Genomic DNA, 22,792 nt, shown 5'->3' with positions numbered 1-22,792 from the left:
TCAATACCTCCTTTAGTGTCATAATAACGTTGTTTTTGGGATGGGCGTGTTTTGGGTTTCTTTTCCTGGGCTGGCTTATTGTGGACTTGGTTTTACAAACTCTAGTGCTTGTTCTGTCTTCCACTTTGTGGAGCAACAGAATTCCGCTACGCTTTCCCTTCCTTCACTGCCCATCACTCTGTTTTGGAACGTTCTCGCAGTCCCTACTGCTAATTCCTGTTTGACTGATGCTTCTGGTAGATCATCAATTAGCAGGCCCACTATTCATAGTCGTATGCACAGAGCGCCTGTACTAATGAACAAAGGCTACTGTTTGAGTTCAGAGCTTTACAGGACTAGAAGCTTTGATATGAATAGCAGCTACCAGTGTTGCAACATTTGAGATCCGCTATCATGTTGACGATGGTTCATTTAAGGTCTAGTATAGTTCTGATTGCAGTTCAAATTGTTAATATTGTGAGGATGTACGAAGGTGACCAAAGTATCTAAATTAGGTGATTTGAGTTATTTCTATTGTGGTTGATGTATGCAATCTCCAGTTGGGAGCACTAGGTTTCCTGCTGGTGTCTCTAAAATGACCTGTTATAAGAGTTTGGAGTTCACCACAAGACAAACATGGTTGTTCTTTTAACAGTATTTGAAGTAAGATTCTTTGCTCCTTTCATGTACCCATAGATCAGCTTGTGCCAGTGTATAATGGCATTGCGACCTGCTTTTAGTTAAAACTCTTGTCTTGCCCACTATCTTTACTTTGATCCCCAATGCTCGAGATGGGATGCAGTCCTGTGTAGTTTACAACAAGGGGTGGTGAGGGACAGAGTCTCTGAATCAAGCAGAAAGCTCTCACCCAGTCAAGAGATCAGGGCTGGATCCAACACCGTTTTTTAGCTCACTGCACCATCCCAGTTTCAGAACCTGGCTGAATGCAAATTAGTCTGTTCCTGTCCCAGTGCATGATGGGAACAGGGCAAACCAAACTACAAAAGCCAATTCTTACACTTAGAAGGAAACAAGCTCCCGGGGACCGGTTTCTGGCATTACAGCCGTCTTCGGCCCGGTTTGCTTGAATCCTGATGGTGCAATGAGCAAGGGTCTCACATCTGAGAATACCCTTCCACGCCTAGGGTGGACAAAAATATTTACAACAAGGGGTGGTGAGGGACAGAGTCTCTGAATCAAGCAGAAAGCTCTCACCCAGTCAAGAGATCAGGGCTGGATCCAACACCGTTTTTTAGCTCACTGCACCATCCCAGTTTCAGAACCTGGCTGAATGCAAATTAGTCTGTTCCTGTCCCAGTGCATGATGGGAACACTATAGGTGTGGCAGGGTATACTCAGACATGAGTCCCTTTCTCACTGCTCCATCAGGATTCAAGCAAGCCGGGCCGAAGACGGCTGAAATGCCAGAAACCGGTCCCCGGTAGCTTTTCTCCTTTCTGGTGAAGAATTGGCTTGGTAGTTTAGTCTGCCCTGTTCCCATGATGCACTGGGCCAGGGACAGACTGATTTGCATATAGCCAGGTTCTGAGCTGGGATGGGGCAGTGAGATAAATAACGGTGATGGATCAAGCCCTGATCTTTGGACTGGGTAAGAGTGGTCTGCTTAATTCAGACACTCTGTTCATCACCACCCCCTTTTCTAAATCGTTTTTGGCCACTATAGGTGTGGCAGGGTATACTCAGACATGAGTCCCTTTCTCACTGCTCCATCAGGATTCAAGCAAGCCGGGCCGAAGACGGCTGAAATGCCAGAAACCGGTCCCCGGTAGCTTTTCTCCTTTCTGGTGAAGAATTGGCTTGGTAGTTTAGTCTGCCCTGTTCCCATGATGCACTGGGCCAGGGACAGACTGATTTGCATATAGCCAGGTTCTGAGCTGGGATGGGGCAGTGAGATAAATAACGGTGATGGATCAAGCCCTGATCTTTGGACTGGGTAAGAGTGGTCTGCTTAATTCAGACACTCTGTTCATCACCACCCCCTTTTCTAAATCGTTTTTGGCCACTATAGGTGTGGCAGGGTATACTCAGACATGAGTCCCTTTCTCACTGCTCCATCAGGATTCAAGCAAGCCGGGCCGAAGACGGCTGAAATGCCAGAAACCGGTCCCCGGTAGCTTTTCTCCTTTCTGGTGAAGAATTGGCTTGGTAGTTTAGTCTGCCCTGTTCCCATGATGCACTGGGCCAGGGACAGACTGATTTGCATATAGCCAGGTTCTGAGCTGGGATGGGGCAGTGAGATAAATAACGGTGATGGATCAAGCCCTGATCTTTGGACTGGGTAAGAGTGGTCTGCTTAATTCAGACACTCTGTTCATCACCACCCCCTTTTCTAAATCGTTTTTGGCCACTATAGGTGTGGCAGGGTATACTCAGACATGAGTCCCTTTCTCACTGCTCCATCAGGATTCAAGCAAGCCGGGCCGAAGACGGCTGAAATGCCAGAAACCGGTCCCCGGTAGCTTTTCTCCTTTCTGGTGAAGAATTGGCTTGGTAGTTTAGTCTGCCCTGTTCCCATGATGCACTGGGCCAGGGACAGACTGATTTGCATATAGCCAGGTTCTGAGCTGGGATGGGGCAGTGAGATAAATAACGGTGATGGATCAAGCCCTGATCTTTGGACTGGGTAAGAGTGGTCTGCTTAATTCAGACACTCTGTTCATCACCACCCCCTTTTCTAAATCGTTTTTGGCCACTATAGGTGTGGCAGGGTATACTCAGACATGAGTCCCTTTCTCACTGCTCCATCAGGATTCAAGCAAGCCGGGCCGAAGACGGCTGAAATGCCAGAAACCGGTCCCCGGTAGCTTTTCTCCTTTCTGGTGAAGAATTGGCTTGGTAGTTTAGTCTGCCCTGTTCCCATGATGCACTGGGCCAGGGACAGACTGATTTGCATATAGCCAGGTTCTGAGCTGGGATGGGGCAGTGAGATAAATAACGGTGATGGATCAAGCCCTGATCTTTGGACTGGGTAAGAGTGGTCTGCTTAATTCAGACACTCTGTTCATCACCACCCCCTTTTCTAAATCGTTTTTGGCCACTATAGGTGTGGCAGGTTATACTCAGACATGAGCCCCTTTCTCACTGCTCCATCAGGATTCAAGCAAGCCGGGCCAAAGACGGCTGAAATGCCAGAAACCGGTCCCCGGTAGCTTTTCTCCTTTCTGGTGAAGAATTGGCTTGGTAGTTTAGTCTGCCCTGTTCCCATGATGCACTGGGCCAGGGACACACTGATTTGCATATAGCCAGGTTCTGAGCTGGGATGGGGCAGTGAGATAAATAACGGTGATGGATCAAGCCCTGATCTTTGGACTGGGTAAGAGTGGTCTGCTTAATTCAGACACTCTGTTCATCACCACCCCCTTTTCTAAATCGTTTTTGGCCACTATAGGTGTGGCAGGGTATACTCAGACATGAGTCCCTTTCTCACTGCTCCATCAGGATTCAAGCAAGCCGGGCCGAAGACGGCTGAAATGCCAGAAACCGGTCCCCGGTAGCTTTTCTCCTTTCTGGTGAAGAATTGGCTTGGTAGTTTAGTCTGCCCTGTTCCCATGATGCACTGGGCCAGGGACAGACTGATTTGCATATAGCCAGGTTCTGAGCTGGGATGGGGCAGTGAGATAAATAACGGTGATGGATCAAGCCCTGATCTTTGGACTGGGTAAGAGTGGTCTGCTTAATTCAGACACTCTGTTCATCACCACCCCCTTTTCTAAATCGTTTTTGGCCACTATAGGTGTGGCAGGGTATACTCAGACATGAGTCCCTTTCTCACTGCTCCATCAGGATTCAAGCAAGCCGGGCCGAAGACGGCTGAAATGCCAGAAACCGGTCCCCGGTAGCTTTTCTCCTTTCTGGTGAAGAATTGGCTTGGTAGTTTAGTCTGCCCTGTTCCCATGATGCACTGGGCCAGGGACAGACTGATTTGCATATAGCCAGGTTCTGAGCTGGGATGGGGCAGTGAGATAAATAACGGTGATGGATCAAGCCCTGATCTTTGGACTGGGTAAGAGTGGTCTGCTTAATTCAGACACTCTGTTCATCACCACCCCCTTTTCTAAACTGTGTAGTTTAGTTCGAAATTGAAAACGTTTTTTTGCCATAGTTTGGGATTGATTTATGCAACCTAGAGTGCTATTTTAGGTAAAAAAGCTTATTCTGTGGTTCATAGTCAACTGCTCACATTACTAATAAGGGACCAATTTTGATGACAGTCGGAAAGGCTCCGAACAGCATTCGGTTTGTCCGAATCGGATTCAGAACCTGCTTTTCCAACCGACTCAGAAACCCATCCGACCGACTGATTACGATAGTCTGAAACCATTTGGTCGTTCCTACTCGGGTTCCCATCGCCATTCGGAGAAACCGAGTCGGTTGTAGCCAAATCGTACAGCTCAATTACTTGAATTTTTGGTGAAATGTTTTACCAAAGTTGGTGCAGGTTAGTGCTGGTAATCTCGAGACACATGTGTTTCTGCATATTTAGCTTTATCAGTAGAGATAAAAACGAAATTCATCTGGGGTTGCTGAGAAAGCTGCCACAATCCTCTCAGGTCTCTGTAACTCTCCCTGGCGCACAGTGTGCATCTCTAAGAGTTTGTCAGCTCAGAGGCCAAGGGAGCCTTTTTAAACAAAGGGGGTTGGAAGCACACAGCTTCACCTCCAAGCACATTTCGACCCTCTGCATCCTGGTAAATGCAGTTCAGTTTACATGCTTACTTGAATTTTTGTTGAAGTGTTTCACCAAAGTTGGTGCAGGTTATTGTTGTGAATCTCTAGACATGTGTTCTGGATGTTATCCTTCATCGGTGGAGATAAAAACGAAATTCAGCTGGCGTTGCTGAGAAAGCTGCCATAATCCTTTCAGGTCTCTGTACCTCTCCCTGGTGCACAGGTGCATCTCCAAGAGCTTGTCAATCCAGAGTCCAAATAATGAATTCTGAAACATTTTGAATATAATAAATGTTTTCTTCTTGCAACATTAACGGAGAGTGCCAGTAAAATATGTTTTGGTTACGAATTTCTTTCCTTCTCAAATGACAACAGTGGTCTACGGGAGCTGTCCAGGTGTTTTTTCATCCACATTCGTTACCATGTTACATTAGCAACTGTTGTCCAGTTTTAGCCACTCCTTTCACATAAATACTATTAAGATTTGCTGAAATGGCACAGTGATTTGACATCCCCTACAAAAGTCTAGAAACTTGCTTATCTTCCTGAAAGAAAAAAACAAGATATTTTTAATAACGGGTGAGAAAATAATATATAATTTATCTGATTATAATGTATGATAGTTCGGATTACTTGGTTCAGAGTTAGAGAACCTCTCACAGAAATGCAGAGTTTGGCATGCAGTATTATGAAATCTCCTTGGTCTGTATCAATCAACCAGCAATCATTTGTGGAGTGCACTACTCACTCGTGAGGGTCTCAAGGTGCTAAGGGGGCGGGGGGTGCTGCTACTGCTTGAACAGCCAGTTCTTGAGAAGTCTTCTGAAGATCAACAAGTCCTGGGTCTTTCGCAGGTGGATAGGAAGGGTGTTCCATGTCTTGGCAGCGATGTGGGAGAAAGATCTGCCGCCGGTGGTCGTTCGGTGGATGCATGGAACGGTGGTGAGGGCGAGGTCAGCTGAGCGGAGTTGTCGGTTCGGGGTGTACTAGGTGGCACGTTTGTTGAGGTATGCTGGTCCGACGTTGTGGAGTGCTTTGTGAGCATGGGTGAGGAGTTTGAAGGTCATCTTCTTGTTGATGGGAGCCAGTGCAGGTCTCTCAGTGGGCAGTGATGTGGCTGTGGCAGGGTATGTCGAGGATGAGGCGTGCGGAGGCGTTCTGTACGCGTTGAAGTCTTTTCTGGAGTTTGGTCACGGTTCCCGTGTAGATGGCATTGCCGTAGTCCACCCTGCTGTTGATTTGGCCTTGGGTCACCGCCCTTCTTGTTGTGGTGGGGATCCATCTGTAGATCTTGCGGAGCATGCAGAGGGTGTTGAAGCAGGAGGAGGAGACGGCGTTGACTTGCAAGGTCATTGAGAGTGAAGAGTTCAGGATGACCCCTACGTTGCGTGCGTGGCTGGTACGGGTTAAGTCAAGACAGCACCTTACTGGGATATGTCTCAGATCTGCATCTGCTCCCTTATAATCCACCTGGAAATACCTTTTTCACATACAGAAACTGCTACATAAAATTACTCCTGCATGTTTTCACTCGAAACCACAAACATTATTTTGTAAAACTTGCATAGAATTGTTAACTGTCTGTCACAAGCCTCGCTCAGGTTTGTCAAGGTTGACCGCTTTTGTAGCTGAACCTGCAGACTGGGAAATGCCCAACAAAGTGCTTTTATACAACTGAAACACTGTCAGTCGTACAATAAATCAATTTCAACTTTAGAATTACTGCGAAATAACAGGTTGATCATTGCCTTCCAATTTCTTCTTGGAAAAACTCTGTTGGCCTAATTTGTGAGTTTCATACAGCAAAGGGAACATTATACAGTTTAAGAAAACCAGCAGATCTGAGTGTTAAACTCATATTTCATTTGGAGCTGGGGCTCACAACATCCTAAACCGCAAAATAAATTGGTAAATTAACTCAGTGGTCTGAGTTCTTGCTGTGGGATCAGGGTGACTGCGACTTTGGAAAGAAATGCATTCAACAATGAAGCACCTAGAGGCAGCACGGTTTGTGATCTCATGTACATAAAACTGTATCTATAATCCAAAAGGCGTGTTTTCATAAAAACTGACCTTATCCTCCTCACTGGTATATTTCCGCCTTTCACCATTAATGATTAGGAGTCTCTGTGCAACCTCCAGTAAATGAACTACAATCTCTGAGGATTTGGCGAAAACCTGTTCACATTTTGTTCCTCATTCAGTTTTCACTTTATCCCCTTCACTCCTTTTCTTTTTCTGCCTGGTTTCCATGTGTTTTGCTCTCATTTCCCCTTTCCTGTATATTAATTTCTCTCCTTTTCGCACCTCCTCTGTCACCTTTTCTCTTCTTCCTCTTTCTCTCCTCTGTTTATCTCTTGCTAATCTTCCTCCCACCATTTCCCTCTCCTCTTTTTCTTTCCTCTCTGCTGCTCTTTTTTCTCTCTGTCTCCTGCCTTCTCTCTTTGTGTCTCTGACCATCATCGAGGCACTTGTCTGTTTCTTTTAATCTCTTCTGTGGTCACTTTCATTCTGACACTATCTGTTTCTCCTCTCTCATTTTCACTAATTCTCTCTGTGTCTCTTTCTCTTTCTCTCTCTCTCTCTCTGACACACACTCACTCACACTCTCTTTCTTGCTCTTTCTCTCGCTCCTGTTTCTTTCTCTATCTATCACCCTTTGTCTTTCCTGTGTTTATCATTCTTTCTGATCTATGGTGCTCCTCCTATACTAATTCAGTCTGACTTTCTCACATGTTTATTTCTTCCTCCTACACATACCATCTACCTCAATGTGTCATTCCCTATCTCTGGCCTCAATGCTTCTATATATATTATACTGATTTCAGACTTTGTCTGCAGTATTTCTAATGTGCCCCATTGTAGAAGTGCAGTCGCAGAATCTGGCATCCATTGATTCTCCCCTAGTGTATATCTGCTGCTCGTTTTATAATGAAGGCACGTTTTTGACATGTGGACTCGACCCAAAGGTTAAATGAGCCCTAATCGGGAGGCGCGTGCTCTTTCCCATTATTAATGCATGGCTGGCTGGATATTTGGCATGGACCACCTTTGCGAGCCCCCGCCACTTTATTTATGCACATCAACAGAAAGGCATTCCCCGGCATCACATACCGCTTATCGAATTTCCTTTTGTTCTCTCTGACATTCTCGTTAAGGACAGGTGAATGACTCTATCCGTTCGCCATTGTAGATGTGTTTAAGGGGCTGTGAATTACACATACTTGTTCCCTCCTCCACCTCCCATACCCCACACTGCTTCTTTCGTTTGCCCATCTTAGAGGCATCCAGATCAACACCTACTCCGCACACAAACACGCCGTTGAACTCTGGACCCTACTCAACACCGCATCACCGGATGTCGCCTTCCTGACCGAGACCTGGATGAACTAATCCTCCTCACCAGACATCGCCATAGCCATCCCCGACGGGTACAAGATCACCCGCAGAGACCGCACCAACAGGGCTGGAGGAGGAATCGCCATCGTCCACAAAAACACCATCAGGGTCTCAACAAATACCAACGACACCCTCAGCACCCCTGAACACATGCACTTCCAGATCCACATGGACCAGAAGACCACCCTAAGAGGCACCCTCGTCTACAGATCGCCAGGACCCCGGCCTCAATCTGCAACTCCATCGCCAACCTCATCAGCACGCATGCGCTGACCTCCACCGACTATATCCTCCTCGGAGACCTGAACTATCATCTTGAGAACAACAACGACAACAACTCCTCCACCCTGATCGACAACCTCGCCAACCTCGTACTGAAACAACTCATCACAACACCGACCCACATCGCCGGTCACACGCTTGATGCCATCTTCTCCTCAAGCCCCCACGTCACCTTCAGCCATGCCTCCGAACTCACCTGGACAGACCACCACTGCATCCACTTCTCCTTTTGAAAACCCCTCACACACTACTGCACCCTTCAGACACCCCGCCGCTGCTGGGGCAAAGTCACTGAAGAACAACTACAGACAAGCCTCGCACTCAACCCCCCAACCAACCCCACCAACCCCGATGATGGTGCACTCACCCTCGAACGCTGGATGAACGACTCTGCCAACACCATAGCACCGCTGAAAAAACCCACCAACAGAGACACCAGCAAAAGAGTCAGCTTGTTCACCCCGGAACTCCTTGACTCAAAGTGCACCTGCCGGAAATTGGAGAACATATGGCGCAACGACAAGACGCCGGACAGCTGCGCCGCCCACAAAGACGCCCTCCGCAGCCACCACCACCTCATCAGGGCTGCCAAAAAGGACCTCCTTCACAGCCTGCCTCGACAACAACGCACAAAACAGCAAGGAACTCTTCACCATCGTGAAGGAACTCTCCAACCCCAGCTCCAGCGCCAACGATATCCCACCATCGCAAACCCTGTGTCACTCCCTCGCCACCTTCTTTCACTGGAAAATCACCCACATCCATGACAGCTTCAAACCCCGGACGACCCCTGCAGACCTCGCCGCAACGGACCCACCACACCCTACCGCCCACGACACCCTGACAACCTGGGCAAACGTGAGCATAAAGGACACAATTACGACCATGGGCACAATCCACTCCGGATCCCCGTCCGACCCTCTCCCACACCACATCTTTAACAAAGCTGGCAGGTCCATCGCACCCCACCTGCGCAACATAATCAACCTCTCCTTCCAGACTGCTACCTTCCCTGAGAACTGGAAGCACGCTGAGATCAACGCCCTACTGAAGAAACCCAAGGCAGATCCGAGTGACCTCCACAACTTCCGACCCATCTCCCTTCTCCCGTTCCCAGCAAAGGTCATTGAGAAGATAGTTAACACCCAGCTCACCCGTCACCTCGAAGACAACAACATCCTAGATCCCTCCCAATCAGGATTCCGCAGCAACCACAGCACCGAGACCGCCCTCATCGCCGCCACAGACGACATCAGGATCCTTCTTGACAATGGCGAGACAGCGGCCCTCATCCTCCTGGATCTCTCCGCCACCTTCGACACCGTCTGCCACCGCACACTACGCACGTGACTCCAATACGCACAATACGCAGGGATCCGGGAGAAGGCCCTGGACTGGACCACCTCCTTCCTCTCCGGCTGAACTCAGAGAGTCCGCCTCCGGCCGCTCCGGCCCAAGGCCTCCGAGATCATCTGCGGCGTCCCGCAAGGATCTTCCCTCAGCCCGACGCTGTTCAACGTCTACATGGCACCTCCAGCACGCATCGTCCGACAACACGACCTCAACATAATCTCCTACGCTGACGACACTCAGCCTCTCACCGCCAAATCCAACCTCCACCAGGGAATTAAGGCAGTCTCCATCTGCTACAACACCCTCCGCATGCTCCCCAAGATCTAAAGATGGATCCCGACAAACACAAAGAAAACAGTCACCCAGGCCCTAGTCAGCAGCAGACTCGACTACAGGAACGCCCTCTACGCTGGAGCATCATCCAAGCTCATCAACAGACTGCAAAGAATCCAGATCGCCTCTGCACGCCTGATCCTCAATGTCCTGCGCCGCGACCACATCAACCCCCCACCTGAGGAACCTGCACTGGCTCCTGATACACGCACACAAAGCACTCCACAAGACCGGACCAGCCTATCTCAACAGTCGACTCTCCTTCTACGTACCCAACAGGAAACTGCTCTGCTGACAACTCCCTGGCCACGGTCGCGCGCATCCGTAGAACCACTTCCGGAGGCAGGCCCTTCTCCCACCCCGTCGCCAAGACCTGGAACACCCCCCCCCCCTCTACCTACGACAAACCGAAGACCTGCTGACCTTCAGGAGACAACTCAAGACCTGGCTCTTCAACCAGTAGCAGCAGCACCCCTCCACCCCAGTGCCTTGAAACCCTCAAGGGAAAGTAGTGCGCTTTACAAATTTAATGGTTGATTGACTGTTTTTTCTTGGCATTTCTGGTTAATGCTGCCTATTTTGCATGTCGGATACAGAATCACTTGGAAGCTGTTGTGATTGTGCGCAGCCTACACCAGATTGAGATATCTTTGCTGTTCTAGAACTTCCCATCTCCTCCTCTCTTCTTTGTAAGCTGCTGTCACTTGTTTTGTTTTTTGGTAGGATCGCTTTTGATAATTTAATTATAAAGTGTGCCTTTTTGTCACAGCATACTTTGTAAGCAATGCACATGGTGATCATGCCTCTGTGAGGTGGAGTGTTTCATCTAAAGTAGGGTTTCAACACTGCATGTCTGTTTTAAAAGAAGGAATGGGCTCGTTCTTTTGAACATTTAATTAATTATCCACTTAACTGTGCTTTTATTTCTTTATATAATTTTACATTAAAGTTGTGTTATCTCCTGTTTAAGAAATAGCCTTGTTATGGGACCAGATAACGTTTTCCAGTGGGAGCGAGGATTGGACGAACTGCATTATCGCCACCTTTATTGACCATACCTATGGTGCACTTTACTCTGCTATTGAGTATTACAGAAATCATTCCTGTCGAACAGTTAGTGCTTTGTTTTAAAAGATGTGCAGTTAATAACTTCACCCCAACACATTTCGCTGTCCCATTTTTATTGCGTCAAAGTAGAACACCATTTATGCATACTGTCATGCGTTTACAAGCTCAAGGTGTGACAAAGACTAGTCTGAGGTTTTCGACTTCTCCTCTTAGTGTTTAGCAGACAGCCTGCGGATGAGCAGCCTGGTGGACTTCACAATGTATTGTACAAGATAGACTTATAGTTTATTTTTTCTTTAAAAATGATGTCCCCCTACCAATGTACCTCAGAGTGTTAAAAGTACACACTTTCCCTGTAGATACTTCTAACTCTAGATTCCTCATCTTGCGATTCTGCCCTGGCACCAGTCTTAATCTGGAATTTGTAGCAGTAGTTCTTTCATGTTGGCAGGTGGTGCCATTCGCCTCTTTCATAAACCTGACTTACCTCTAACAAGCATATGCAATAGGTCTCGCAATTGTGAGATTTTGAACTATTGGCTTTGCAAATGACAATGCAATTTATTTGCCTGTTTGAAAAACACCTGCAATAATAAAAGGCATAGTTGTTAACAATACCTTGCCATACTCTTCTGCTATCTCCATACACATAAATATTGTCACCCCACATATCACCTCGAACATTTATAACACTCTATTACGGTGCTTCTCCATTCACATAACCCCTTTGGAAATATGAGGTCTGTTTTAACAGTTGCTTACAATAAGGATGATTCACCACTCAAAGATGGCTCCACACATACGCACCATAATGAAGGAACTTGCCCATGAATTCAGACCACTCGCTTTGTTATAGCAGAAAAGGCCACTTTATTCAGGATATAAATAATCATAAATTTCCCAACAGATCATCAATCATGTAACTTTGGCATTTGAACGCAAACCATTTATCTATTTATTTATTTATCTCATTTCATTCAAAATTTGGACTTTATACCGAAACCATCAACTAATCATCAATAACTTCCCCAACATTTTCCTTCCATTTTTCCCCTCCATTGTTGTGTCTAATTCCCCCTATCTAACTAATAACTAGAGGAGCCCGCTCTAGGCTTCTCTTCCCTGGGGATTTTATGCCGCAGCCATCTGTTTGGGAAACGCATCCTGAAGTGGCAACTAAGATTAGAAATCTTAACTCATGAATGTACCAGCCTTCCAACAAGTACATCATGCGTTTTTTTTTTTTTTTTTGTTTTTTTTTAAAGGGTGGGTGGGTGGGATTCTAATTTTACTGACAAACGCCCTCTCTATCTACCTACGCCTGCTCTCCTCACTAAAAAACGCCGTCTAATCTGCCCTAAACGCTCTCCCTGCCTCGCGCTCCTGGACCCTACCATCTGTGCAAAAATCCGCAGGGGGAGACGTCTCGCGCCGCTCCCCCTGCGGAGCCATTGCCCATGAATTCAGACCACTCGCTTTGTTATAGCAGAAAAGGCCACTTTATTCAGGATATAAATAATCATAAATTTCCCAACAGATCATCAATCATGTAACTTTGGCATTTGAACGCAAACCATTTATCTATTTATTTATTTATCTCATTTCATTCAAAATTTGGACTTTATACCGAAACCATCAACTAATCATCAATAACTTCCCCAACATTTTCCTTCCATTTTTCCCCTCCATTGTTGTGTCTAATTCCCCCTATCTAACTAATAACTAGAGGAGCCCGCTCTAGGCTTCTCTTCCCTGGGGATTTTATGCCACCCAGGAAAACCAACGAGATTTCCTGTCCCCACCTAAAATAGCACAAACATCTTGTTCATAACTTGGAATTGCACCAAACGTTGACCTGTAGTTCTTGTGCAAGCATGTCTCTTATTTCCACTAAATAGTAGGCCATGCCTATCTGGGACAGATGGACCCCGTCATCCCGGAAAAGGTGGCTCTCGCTACCCGAGATGCTCTCATGTCGCAAAACCCCAATCCTCATAACCTTACAAAAAACTTTCATGGCTTTATTTAGTTTTCTCCTGGCCTTTTCGACTGCTCCATGGGACCTGGCCTGCCGCCACGATTGTCTGTAAACGAACTCAGTCCAAAACACACGAGTGGTCGGCCAATTTATCCTTAAAACTGTTAAGTCAAGTTGCATTTGCTTGATGAGCGTGAGTCCTGACATTTTAACCAAGTCATTCTCACCCAGATGTATTACCAGTTGATCCGGGCATCCTCGTACGTGGAACATTTGCGATAGAGTAGGAAACAAATCAACCCACTTCATTCCTCCTTTACCCTTCCATACTACCTCGTGCGTCGCGCTAGGGATACCCAATGACCGTCCGTAAATCTGCTTCTCCGCAAACAGGGCTGCCCACTTTATAAACGAATGTCCCACCATCCAGGTCTGTTTCTTAAACTTCGAATTTGCCCCCCGCACTGTACCTGGAATGAAATGAAAATTAGACCCACACAACCTATCAGTTTTATAAAACAACAGCAAAATCATTTTCTAACATAACGTTTGTAGCTGCTAGATTTCCATCTGCCTATGCGTTTTAGCACATCCACACCTAAACCCAACCTGCCAGCCTCTGTAGCCGCCCCTATCCGAAAAGAGTGTGTGGCAAAAAACTGCGGGTTTTCCCCCATACAGGTCAACGCTTTTCTTAACACTGCTAAGAATTGAGAACTTGTAATCTTCCTCCCAGATTCATGTATGAAAATTGGTCCCTTCTGAAACTTGTCCCCAGAAGCAAAATGAACCCATTCTTGCACCGGGCAACAGTCTGCTACCCCACTCTTGTTCAGAAAGACCCACGTCCCTCTGCCTAGCTGATCTGTTTTCGACCTCCTCACCCAAATTCCTAATCTGTGTTCTCTTACCGAAATCTCAGCACTGGATAAACCTGTGTCCTCTCCCACCCCCAAAACTTCCGACACCCTGAAAGCCCCAAAGAACATCCAAATCATAGCCAACCTAAAACGCCCCACCTCCCAAAGATCATAACAAATTAAACCCAACTGATCTAACAACTTCTGCAATAAGTCAAAAGTGATGGGAGCTCGCGGCTGCTGAACAACACTTGACCCCCTCTGTACACCTTTCAACATTCTTCTAACTAATTGATCCTCAACCGGGTCAAAACCCCAGAACAACTGACCGTAAAATGATAAACCTGACAGTTTTCCTGCTATGGTTGTATGTGACAAACCTTTATCTATGAGAGTCAAAACAAAATCACAGATACTACCTTTGACCTTCCCCACTGACTCAGATCTGCCCAAACTCTGTGAGTACTGTACAAACTCTTGCCACGCCTGCACATAGCTTCTTCTAGTCGAAGGGGCAATGGACTGTTCGACTATCTGACGTATCCTCACTCCCCTAGGGCCCATATGTTGTGTGGCACTGTCGTTTTGTGGAAATCTGCCCCAGGCGCCAGCTCGCGGAACTTCTGCCACTGAAATCGGGAAAGAGCATCAGCGATGGAGTTATTAACCCCTGGGACGTGTTTAGCCTTAAACATCATGTTGAAACTCAGACTTAAAAGCATAAACATCCTCAGTAGTTGCAACACTCTAACATCCTTAGCCTTTTGGTTATTTATCAAGTTCACCACTGCCATGTTGTCAACATGAAATAACACTGACCTGTTCTGAAATTCTTTGCCCCACACTAGCAATGCTACAATCAGTGGAAAAAGCTCCAAAAAGGCTATGCTCCTGCCTTGACTCTTCCAATGTACTGGCCAACCCTCTGCACACCACCTGCCTTCCCAGAAGATACCGAAACCAATGGATCCCGCTGCATCTGAGTATATTTGAACTTGCCAAATGAAGTTGTCATCCACAAACTGTAAAGGTACACCATTAAAATTGTCCAGGAAGCACAGCCACACTCGCAAATCTTCCTTGATATGTTTCGTCACTCGCACTCTGTGGTGTGGGAGATACGCTCCCGATAAAGCCATGCCTAGACGTCGACAAAACGTCCTCCCTGCCCTCACCACCCGGCAAGCAAAGTTCAGATAACCCAACAAACGCTGCACTTGCCTCACTTCAATCTTAGAGGTATCCATAATCATGAGGAGAAAAGCCTTAATTTCACAGATTTTACTCCGTGGGAGGCGCGCATACATCTGTTTGGTATCCAACTCTATGCCCAAAAAGGTTATGACTGTATCCGGTCCCTCGGTCTTGTCTGGTGCTAACGGGACCCCCAAAACTTCAGCCCATCTCTGAAAATGCGTCAATGCCTGTTTACATTGCCCAGTGTTTGCTTTTCCTATGAACAGAAAGTCATCTAAGTAGTGACAACTGACACTTTCAGGACACGTCTGGGAAAAAATCCATTGTATGAATGTGCTGAACATTTCAAAAATCGCACAAGAGGCCGCACAGCCCATTGGCAATACCTTGTCGACAAAATAATGTCCTTCAAAGAACATTCCTAATAGTTCAAAGTCAGTAGGGTGAATTGGCATTAAACGAAAAGCAGATTGAACATCACATTTGGCCATTTCAGCTCCCTTGCCCATTTTCGTCACAAGCTCCATTGCCTGATCGACTGTTGTGTAGGATACTGATGTGTCGACTTCTGATATAAAATCATTGACAGATCCCCCCTCTGGCCAGGATAAATGCTGTATCATCCTATATTCTCCAGCAGCTTTCTTGGGAATAACTCCAAGAGGGGAGACCATCAGATTCGGCAAAGGGCAATGCCGGAAGGGGCCCGCTATTCTACCAACTTCGATTTCCGTTGCAAGCTTCTTACGGACCACCTCCGGCAGTTCCTTCGCCGAACGTAAATTGTCCGCCCACCTCTGGTGCCTGGGTCCCTGGTATCCCAGTTTAAAACCTTCTTGAAACCCCCAGAACAATCGAGCTGCTGAATCAGTATCAGGATATCTATTCAACCAGGGCACTAAGTTTGTCAATTTAATTGGAGTAGGCGCCTTTCGGAAAAGTATGGAAAGGGGCACCTCTGCCTCTTGTTGCCCAGCCCCCTTGCTCTGGGAACCGCTGCTGGTCACCGCCTCTGTACCCACCGAAATTCCCTGCCGGTGCATTACATTGTGTAAGCGGATGCCGTCCCCCACAATGGGAACAGTCGTGTTTGAAACGGCATAATGGCCTGTTGCACATGCCCCTGTTGTAATTCCAGCAGGCTCCTGTACCTGAAGAGAAACCTCTTCCCCCTGTACCCGCTCCAAATTGAGCGGGACGCCATAGAAAGGGCCGGTATGGGACTGGCAAGCCACTCGCTGTATGCGTCGTAGCTGACGGATGAGACGTGGACATCCATTGAAGCCACAACTCTGAATCCACATCACCCCAAGGCTTTTCTACACAGATGCTAATACGAGCTCTAAATTCCTCGTCATAATTCAGCCAAGAGTATCCACCAAAATGTGAATGTGCCTTCCTGACTATGTCCATATATTTGTACAAGGCCACAGATCTTTCAGGATACCTTTCACAGTAGATGCTCGCATAAATCAAGAAAGCTGAGGTCCAGTTCTCAATCGTGCGAGGCACCCTGGGACGTCGCGCCAACTCCCATTCTTCCTCTTTTGACCCCTCTTTGGCCTGTAGATCTCGGTGAAGCAACCTGAATATATCTACAAACTCGTGATTCCAAATTCGCTGTTTAGTTTTTTCTGATAAGTGGGAACCCAAAGGCATTGCCAGACCCATATAGGGAAGCTTCTGCCTAACATTAACAGTTACTCTTTGATCGGACGCCGCCTCCTTTGTATTCCCTCCCACCACGACCGGTAACTCCTGGGGTAAATCTAACGTGCCTGTTGCTGTACTGGACGGCAGCTTACCTGGAACTGCCACGGCACGTGGTACCACAATCTTTCTGCCCTCTCCTCCCCCCACAAACTCCACCACAGGTAGTTCCCTGACATTCACTCTGTCGCTCCTTCCCTCATCCCACACTGCCCACCATTGATGCTTACCGCATGGTAGCTGTCCTGCCCGCCGCTGTAATTCATTCGGAGCCATCCGCTCTTGATAGTCCCGTGGTGTCACATTTTGAACCGAAGAGTCCGCACTTGACCTCTGGAACAACAAAGAAGAATTCGTTGCCCCCCCCCCAATCCTGACCTCTTTCCCCACATTGCCCCCAACACTTTGTTTTGAATTTACACTCTTTTTGCTTTTCTTGAAATTCCCAGCCTGACTCCTGGATGCCTGACTAAACTCACCACTCCCTTGAAAACCAGCACTAGTCCCTGGGCAAGCCCCGTCTCCCACCCCCCCATCAAACTGTGACCAAATCAGACTTGAACTCCGCTCTTGAGGCCTATCTGATCGCACAAAATCCGCTCTGGATTCGCTAGAGTAAACTTGATCAAGCTCCCCAGTATACCTTGACACTATAGGGGCAGCCGCATTAACAAATGGCCCATTCAAAGAATTCACCATTTGCGCTTCAACCATGTCGCGCTGTGCTCTCGAGTTAGCCACCTCTCTGGAAACATGGCGCACATTTTGTTTGTCAGTGAACATTGGGCGCTCCACCCAAAGCAACTGACCGTCTCCGCTCTCGCCCTGCGCGCTCTTCCTGTGTGGAATATCATATGGTGAAGGGCGTGCACATGGAAAAACATATTGAGTGTCCCATTGCCCGGCGTCTTGATCCCTAGACACAAGTCCATGTCCTTGGTCCTGCTCGCACTCTACTTCTGAGTCAGTCTCTTCATAATATTCTTCTTCTACCTCAGAATCACTCACATCCTGATTCCCCTGACCTGAGCCCTCTCGCTGACCTGTCTGATGCCCCACCGCCGAAACCAATGGGGGCTTCCTCGCTCCAGTCTCCACCACTCTTGTCAGCCTGGCACTATTCTGAGGTATAGGGATAGGAATCAGCTGAATGAGTGGGGCACTGGTGGGTTGCGTGTCATAAACTATTTCTTCTTCTTCGCTGTCGCTTGAATATGCCACTAAAGAACCCGACCCCCCTCTCATGATGAAGTTCTGACTGGCGGAACTCTGCATATAGTCCTTGCCCGTCGCATCCCGCACGGGAAGACAGCTAAAGGTGTGGGAAGGTAATGCCAACCCCTGTTCACCTATTCTGTCTTGCGTAAGGGCCACCTTCTTAATCGCTTTTTCTTTCCCTTTTCTCTTCAGGGCTACCTGTGTACCCTTCTTAGCCGCTCCTGAAGGTACCCCCGCCACCTGCACATTTACCTCAGCTCCAAAATCACTTGCTGCCTTCTGCCGTGTGAGGGAAGACGCTCTACGCTCCTCTGTACCCCTTTCCATCTCCACAGGTCTTAAAGCTGCTTCCGCACCTGCGCTCAAGGAACGAGCTCTCACCTTCTTCTTCTTGACAGAAGCCGGTTGACAGGCTTCAATGGCAATTTGAACCCCTTTTGCCGCTTGTCTCCGTGGTGGGCGCTTCGGGGGGAGCATTTGCTCAAGTGCTGCTTGTGTCAGCATGTCCTCCCTACCTTCCTGCTGTATTACCCTTAAGGCAGCTATTAAAGTTTCACTCATATCCATTTCTCCCCTTCCACAAAACCCTCCTTTTCTCTCACTAAATATACTATTTTCTACTGTAATATCGATATAAACACTATCTACGCTCACTATTCTAATTTTACTGACAAACGCCCTCTCTATCTACCTACGCCTGCTCTCCTCACTAAAAAACGCCGTCTAATCTGCCCTAAACGCTCTCCCTGCCTCGCGCTCCTGGACCCTACCATCTGTGCAAAAATCCGCAGGGGGAGACGTCTCGCGCCGCTCCCCCTGCGGAGCCAATGTCCACCGGAAGGCAGACAACCGGAGTTCAGGCAACCCGCTATTTCATGGAGTCTGCTACACACGCAAACCAATATGCAGGCATGCGTGTAAGGATAGGTGTTGGAGCACAGTGTACCCGACGACAACTGTGAGTATAATATCTCTGGTCTTCTTTTGACCGCTATCGAGTGTGTCATTACGGCCATTACAACAACAGCCTCCTGCTTAGCCATGCCTATACCATCTGTCTTTTCTCTCCCTACTGATAACCACAGCCTGTAACGGTGCAGACGAACATCCAATAGAGTATTGAGCGTTCACTAATTTATAAATAGGTAAGATTGCATGAAATATCTGTTTTGACCGTACTATAATCTACTGCTATTGGGGTAATTGTCTTTTGCCTGATGTTTACTAATGCGAGTTCTAAACATGCACTATATGCATGTACATTGATGCCCCTATTCCACAGCCTACATAGGTGCCAATAGTACCTTTCTCCTTTCTTGGTATGAGAGAAAAAAAATTGGGTTCTGATGCCATCACTCATGACAATGTAAATAAATGTGAACTCCGCTCTTGAGTCCTAAATGAACGCTATATGTATGTTATTGGTGCCTCCTTTTCATACCCTACCAAGGTACCTAAAGAACCTCTCTCCTGCCTGGCAAGACAGCACATAACTGGGTTGAGATGCCATCAATCATCTTACCACTAAGAGCCATATAATAATTTTGTCTCCATGTTTGCTTGTGTATCGTCTGTGATTTATTTATTTCCCTATCTAGGTCGCAACAAGAGCAGTCACCATTTAAGCCCACGCCACCTGGTAGTTTTCACAAGGTGGACCGCTCATCTTTCTACATTCGGGTTCTTCACTTAATCACATTCACACTTTTTTACAATCAATTTTATTGGTCCCGAGAAAGGACCAGGGATCGTTATATCCACTGAAGGGTGCAAAACATGTCAACCGAAGAGTTACTGATGCACATTATTGCCTAACCAGTAAAAAACAACCTACGGGGTTTTTAACCTGTCAGGGGAACCCACATATTAAAAACAAAAAACGTTTTCAGTATCCCCTAGCAAGTTTGTCATGTATTTACTCACTCACTCTCTCTCACAAACCCTCTTTCTCACTGAAAATCTCACACCCTCACTCATCATACGGCGTTACTAAAAGATCTCCGCCAAAGGAACCCTTCGGTAACTCGTAGGGCATTGTAGCTCCGGCCAGTAGGAGCAACGCCCTATGATGAAGCATGACATCCCTTGTGATGAGTGAGGGCAACAAGAGACAAGAACTGCGAGTGTCTCTATCTTGTGAGGTTTGGACCTAGTCTCTTCCCTCTCTCTTTCTGTGGACAACAAAAGTGTCTTATAGGAATAGTGACCCACCAGTTTGGTTCTATATCACTACATGGAGCACAGGTACAGGCCCCCCAACTAGCTCCTAGTCTCCCCCTCTATTTTGATTTATATATGGAAGACTTTAAGCACCTTCAGATTACCATAAATCATATGAAGAAGGGCTCTGTGGACAAACATGCTGTTAAATTCTTTCAGCTGATAGCAAATTGAAGCACAGACAGAATGTGGTCATTTGTAATTCCGATAAAGGAGGGAGCATTATCCATCCAGTAACAGTGGTATACCCTCTCTGCGTGCATCCAGTGCTGGCTTTAGAGTGGTGCGACTGGTGCTGTCACACCGAGCGCTAGGGATGACAGACTGAACTGAGATAAGTACAGCATGCAGAGATCTTTGTGTGTTGGATTTTTGTGGGGATATTCCAACATCCGGATAACTCTGGCAGTTAGTGCACAGAAAAGATCTGTTATTTGTCTAGTCAGTTTTGACTCATGGTAGAGTGGCATAGTGGTTGGGTAAATGTTCCTACTGCAAAGCACATCCGGTTAACATGCAGATCACAGATACATATTTTAAGTTAATAGATCAATGGCTTATTGCGTTTGTAATTTGTTCATGCAACAATCCTTCTAATATAGCACTTTGAACTATGAACTGGCATCAAGTGCTGCATGCAGATTGAAAGGCATGGGTCTAGAAGTTTGTTTATCTCCTCAATATTTTGTTAGTCTAAGGTTGCTAAAAATGGTTCTTTTTGGTAACAATACAATGGTATTAGTATGAAACCTCAATCATTGTGTTACATTTTTTAGACAGATTTGCTAATCTCTTTTAGACTGATTCGGATCACAACAGTGATGCAAACCTGGTGCAAAGTTTTGTATTAAAGCTTAATTTCCAGCACAGATCCTGAATTGCTCGGGACAGTAGCCCTAAAGTAACACAAAATAGCACTATGCACTACTTTATTTCAAGGAGGCATTCCATAGGTGGTATATGGATATTCCCATGCACTCAACCATGGATTTTGATTATGCTAATCCTTAGCTACTGACTTTAGATTGGCATGCCTCCTCGAGGCAGGTGTAAAGTTGCAGAAAAGATTTATTTTCTCCAATCTTTCCAACTGTGTATGTAGCATCGTTCAGCAACACATACAAAGTAGTAAGGTGGTAAACTTTGTCAAAACATAGACTTTTCTGCTAGAAGGGGGGAAAACATAAGTTTGACTTCACATAAATACCCTTGCACTATTGTGAAGGTATGTGTGCATTGGCATAGGACAGCCTAAGGTGTGCCAGCAGTAGATGAGAGAGAAACAGTACCATATTTAAGTAGGCATGGTGGCATTGTGCTCTCTACACTTCATGCAAACCAGCACAGGAACTTTGATAATTCTGAACCTCCTTTCTCCAGACCTACATGGTCTTTTAACTAGCCGTGTTCTTCCATTGGTCTGTTATTGTGTCAATCACATATTATTTCTAAACCCACTACAGCATATATTTTGGGCAGTCTGTCAGCCGGCTTCATCCACTGGCTTACTTCACTGTGAATGACTGCCCTTTCAAAATGGTCACATCCAGACACAATGGTATTCCCTTAAGTGCGATGATCTACGCTGAAAATCTGTATTTCGAGAATAAACAAATATTTTTACATGTATCTGTTTTGTGACAGCTTCCCCAACAATACTGTTTTGCAAAAGCTATAACAAAACAAACATGGATATAGCAAAAAAAAGTTGGTGGCAATAGCCAGACCTATTGGCTTAATCAATGCTTTCTAAAATTGGTTATCCAAACGCCTACCAAATCACAAGAAGTCTTCTACACAACGCCCTTTCTGCCATCCTTATTTCCTTGTCCATACTGTTGCAACACTGGTTTTAAAACGAGACTGCTTGGCACACAAGACCTTTGTTTAAGGTTTTTTAAGGTATTTAGCATTTCAGTCGCAGACAAGGTGATGTTTTTGCACATCTGGATTGCGAATAATTTTGCATTTCTTTTTTCTTTAAAAGGAACAACGTGGATGATAGAGCTTTTAAGTCTCATCCGTTCTAAAGGGGACCCAACCTGGATACAGACTGTTCCAAATTGGGATCGGGCCCCATGGTTAGAGAGCGATCACACGCCAGAGAGGCTCGTTTCCATGTCCCTAAAACCTCGGCACATCACCAGTCATTTGGCCAAGAAGATCTTCTGTCAATCCTTCTTCACCTCAAAAGCAAAGGTAGTAATGTAACTTGGACACAAAGTTTAGTGATCCATATAATAAACTGATGTGGAATGAGGGCATGTTCTGTCTTCTTTCCTTCTCTAAACATCTAAAATGTCTTGTTCATTCACAACGTTCTACTTTGCTTTCTTCACATTGTTGTCATATTTTTACAATCTATGTTGGCACGGATCTTTCTACAAGGACAGCCGCTTCTCTATCACTAACCATCTCAACACTTCCCACTCTATCAGAACAATTCTTTGTAACCGATTTGCTGCATCGACACACTGGAACTAGTTATATTCCTTTGAGCACTCTT

General features: G+C 46.4%; 2 protein-coding genes across 4 annotated transcripts in view; one reads left to right on the top strand and one right to left on the bottom strand.

Annotated features, from left to right (window-relative positions):
- The window catches only part of LOC147701764 (sulfotransferase 2A1-like), a 580,744-nt gene that overhangs the window by 228,485 nt on the left and 329,467 nt on the right, over positions 1–22,792 (top strand). For all 3 annotated transcript variants that reach the window (XM_086930381.1, XM_086930382.1, XM_086930383.1), the window contains one exon: positions 22,274–22,485. In XM_086930381.1, coding sequence (XP_086786507.1) covers positions 22,274–22,485 — 212 coding nt within the window. The remainder of the gene's footprint in view (positions 1–22,273; positions 22,486–22,792) is intronic.
- LOC147701765 (uncharacterized) lies at positions 12,929–18,633 on the bottom strand. Its single transcript, XM_086928697.1, has 2 exons — positions 17,079–18,633; positions 12,929–13,551 (listed from the first exon to the last, which is right to left on the bottom strand). Exons 1-2 carry the CDS (start codon positions 18,631–18,633, stop codon positions 12,929–12,931), a joined length of 2,178 nt encoding a protein of 725 aa, XP_086784823.1.

The sequence above is a fragment of the Lissotriton vulgaris genome, chromosome 7, assembly GCF_964263255.1.
Source record: "Lissotriton vulgaris chromosome 7, aLisVul1.2, whole genome shotgun sequence".
NCBI classification, from domain to species: domain Eukaryota; kingdom Metazoa; phylum Chordata; class Amphibia; order Caudata; family Salamandridae; genus Lissotriton; species Lissotriton vulgaris.
This window is presented reverse-complemented; position numbering and strand designations above follow the sequence as displayed.

Bases quoted from the DNA above. Each gene is read 5' to 3' on its own strand.
- LOC147701765 (XM_086928697.1), bottom strand. From the start codon at position 18,633: ATGGATATGAGTGAAACTTTAATAGCTGCCTTAAGGGTAATACAGCAG. The intron at 13,552-17,078 runs GTAAGCATCAAT...ATTTCATTCCAG, and splicing joins GGCAGGACAGCTACCATGCG to GTACAGTGCGGGGGGCAAAT.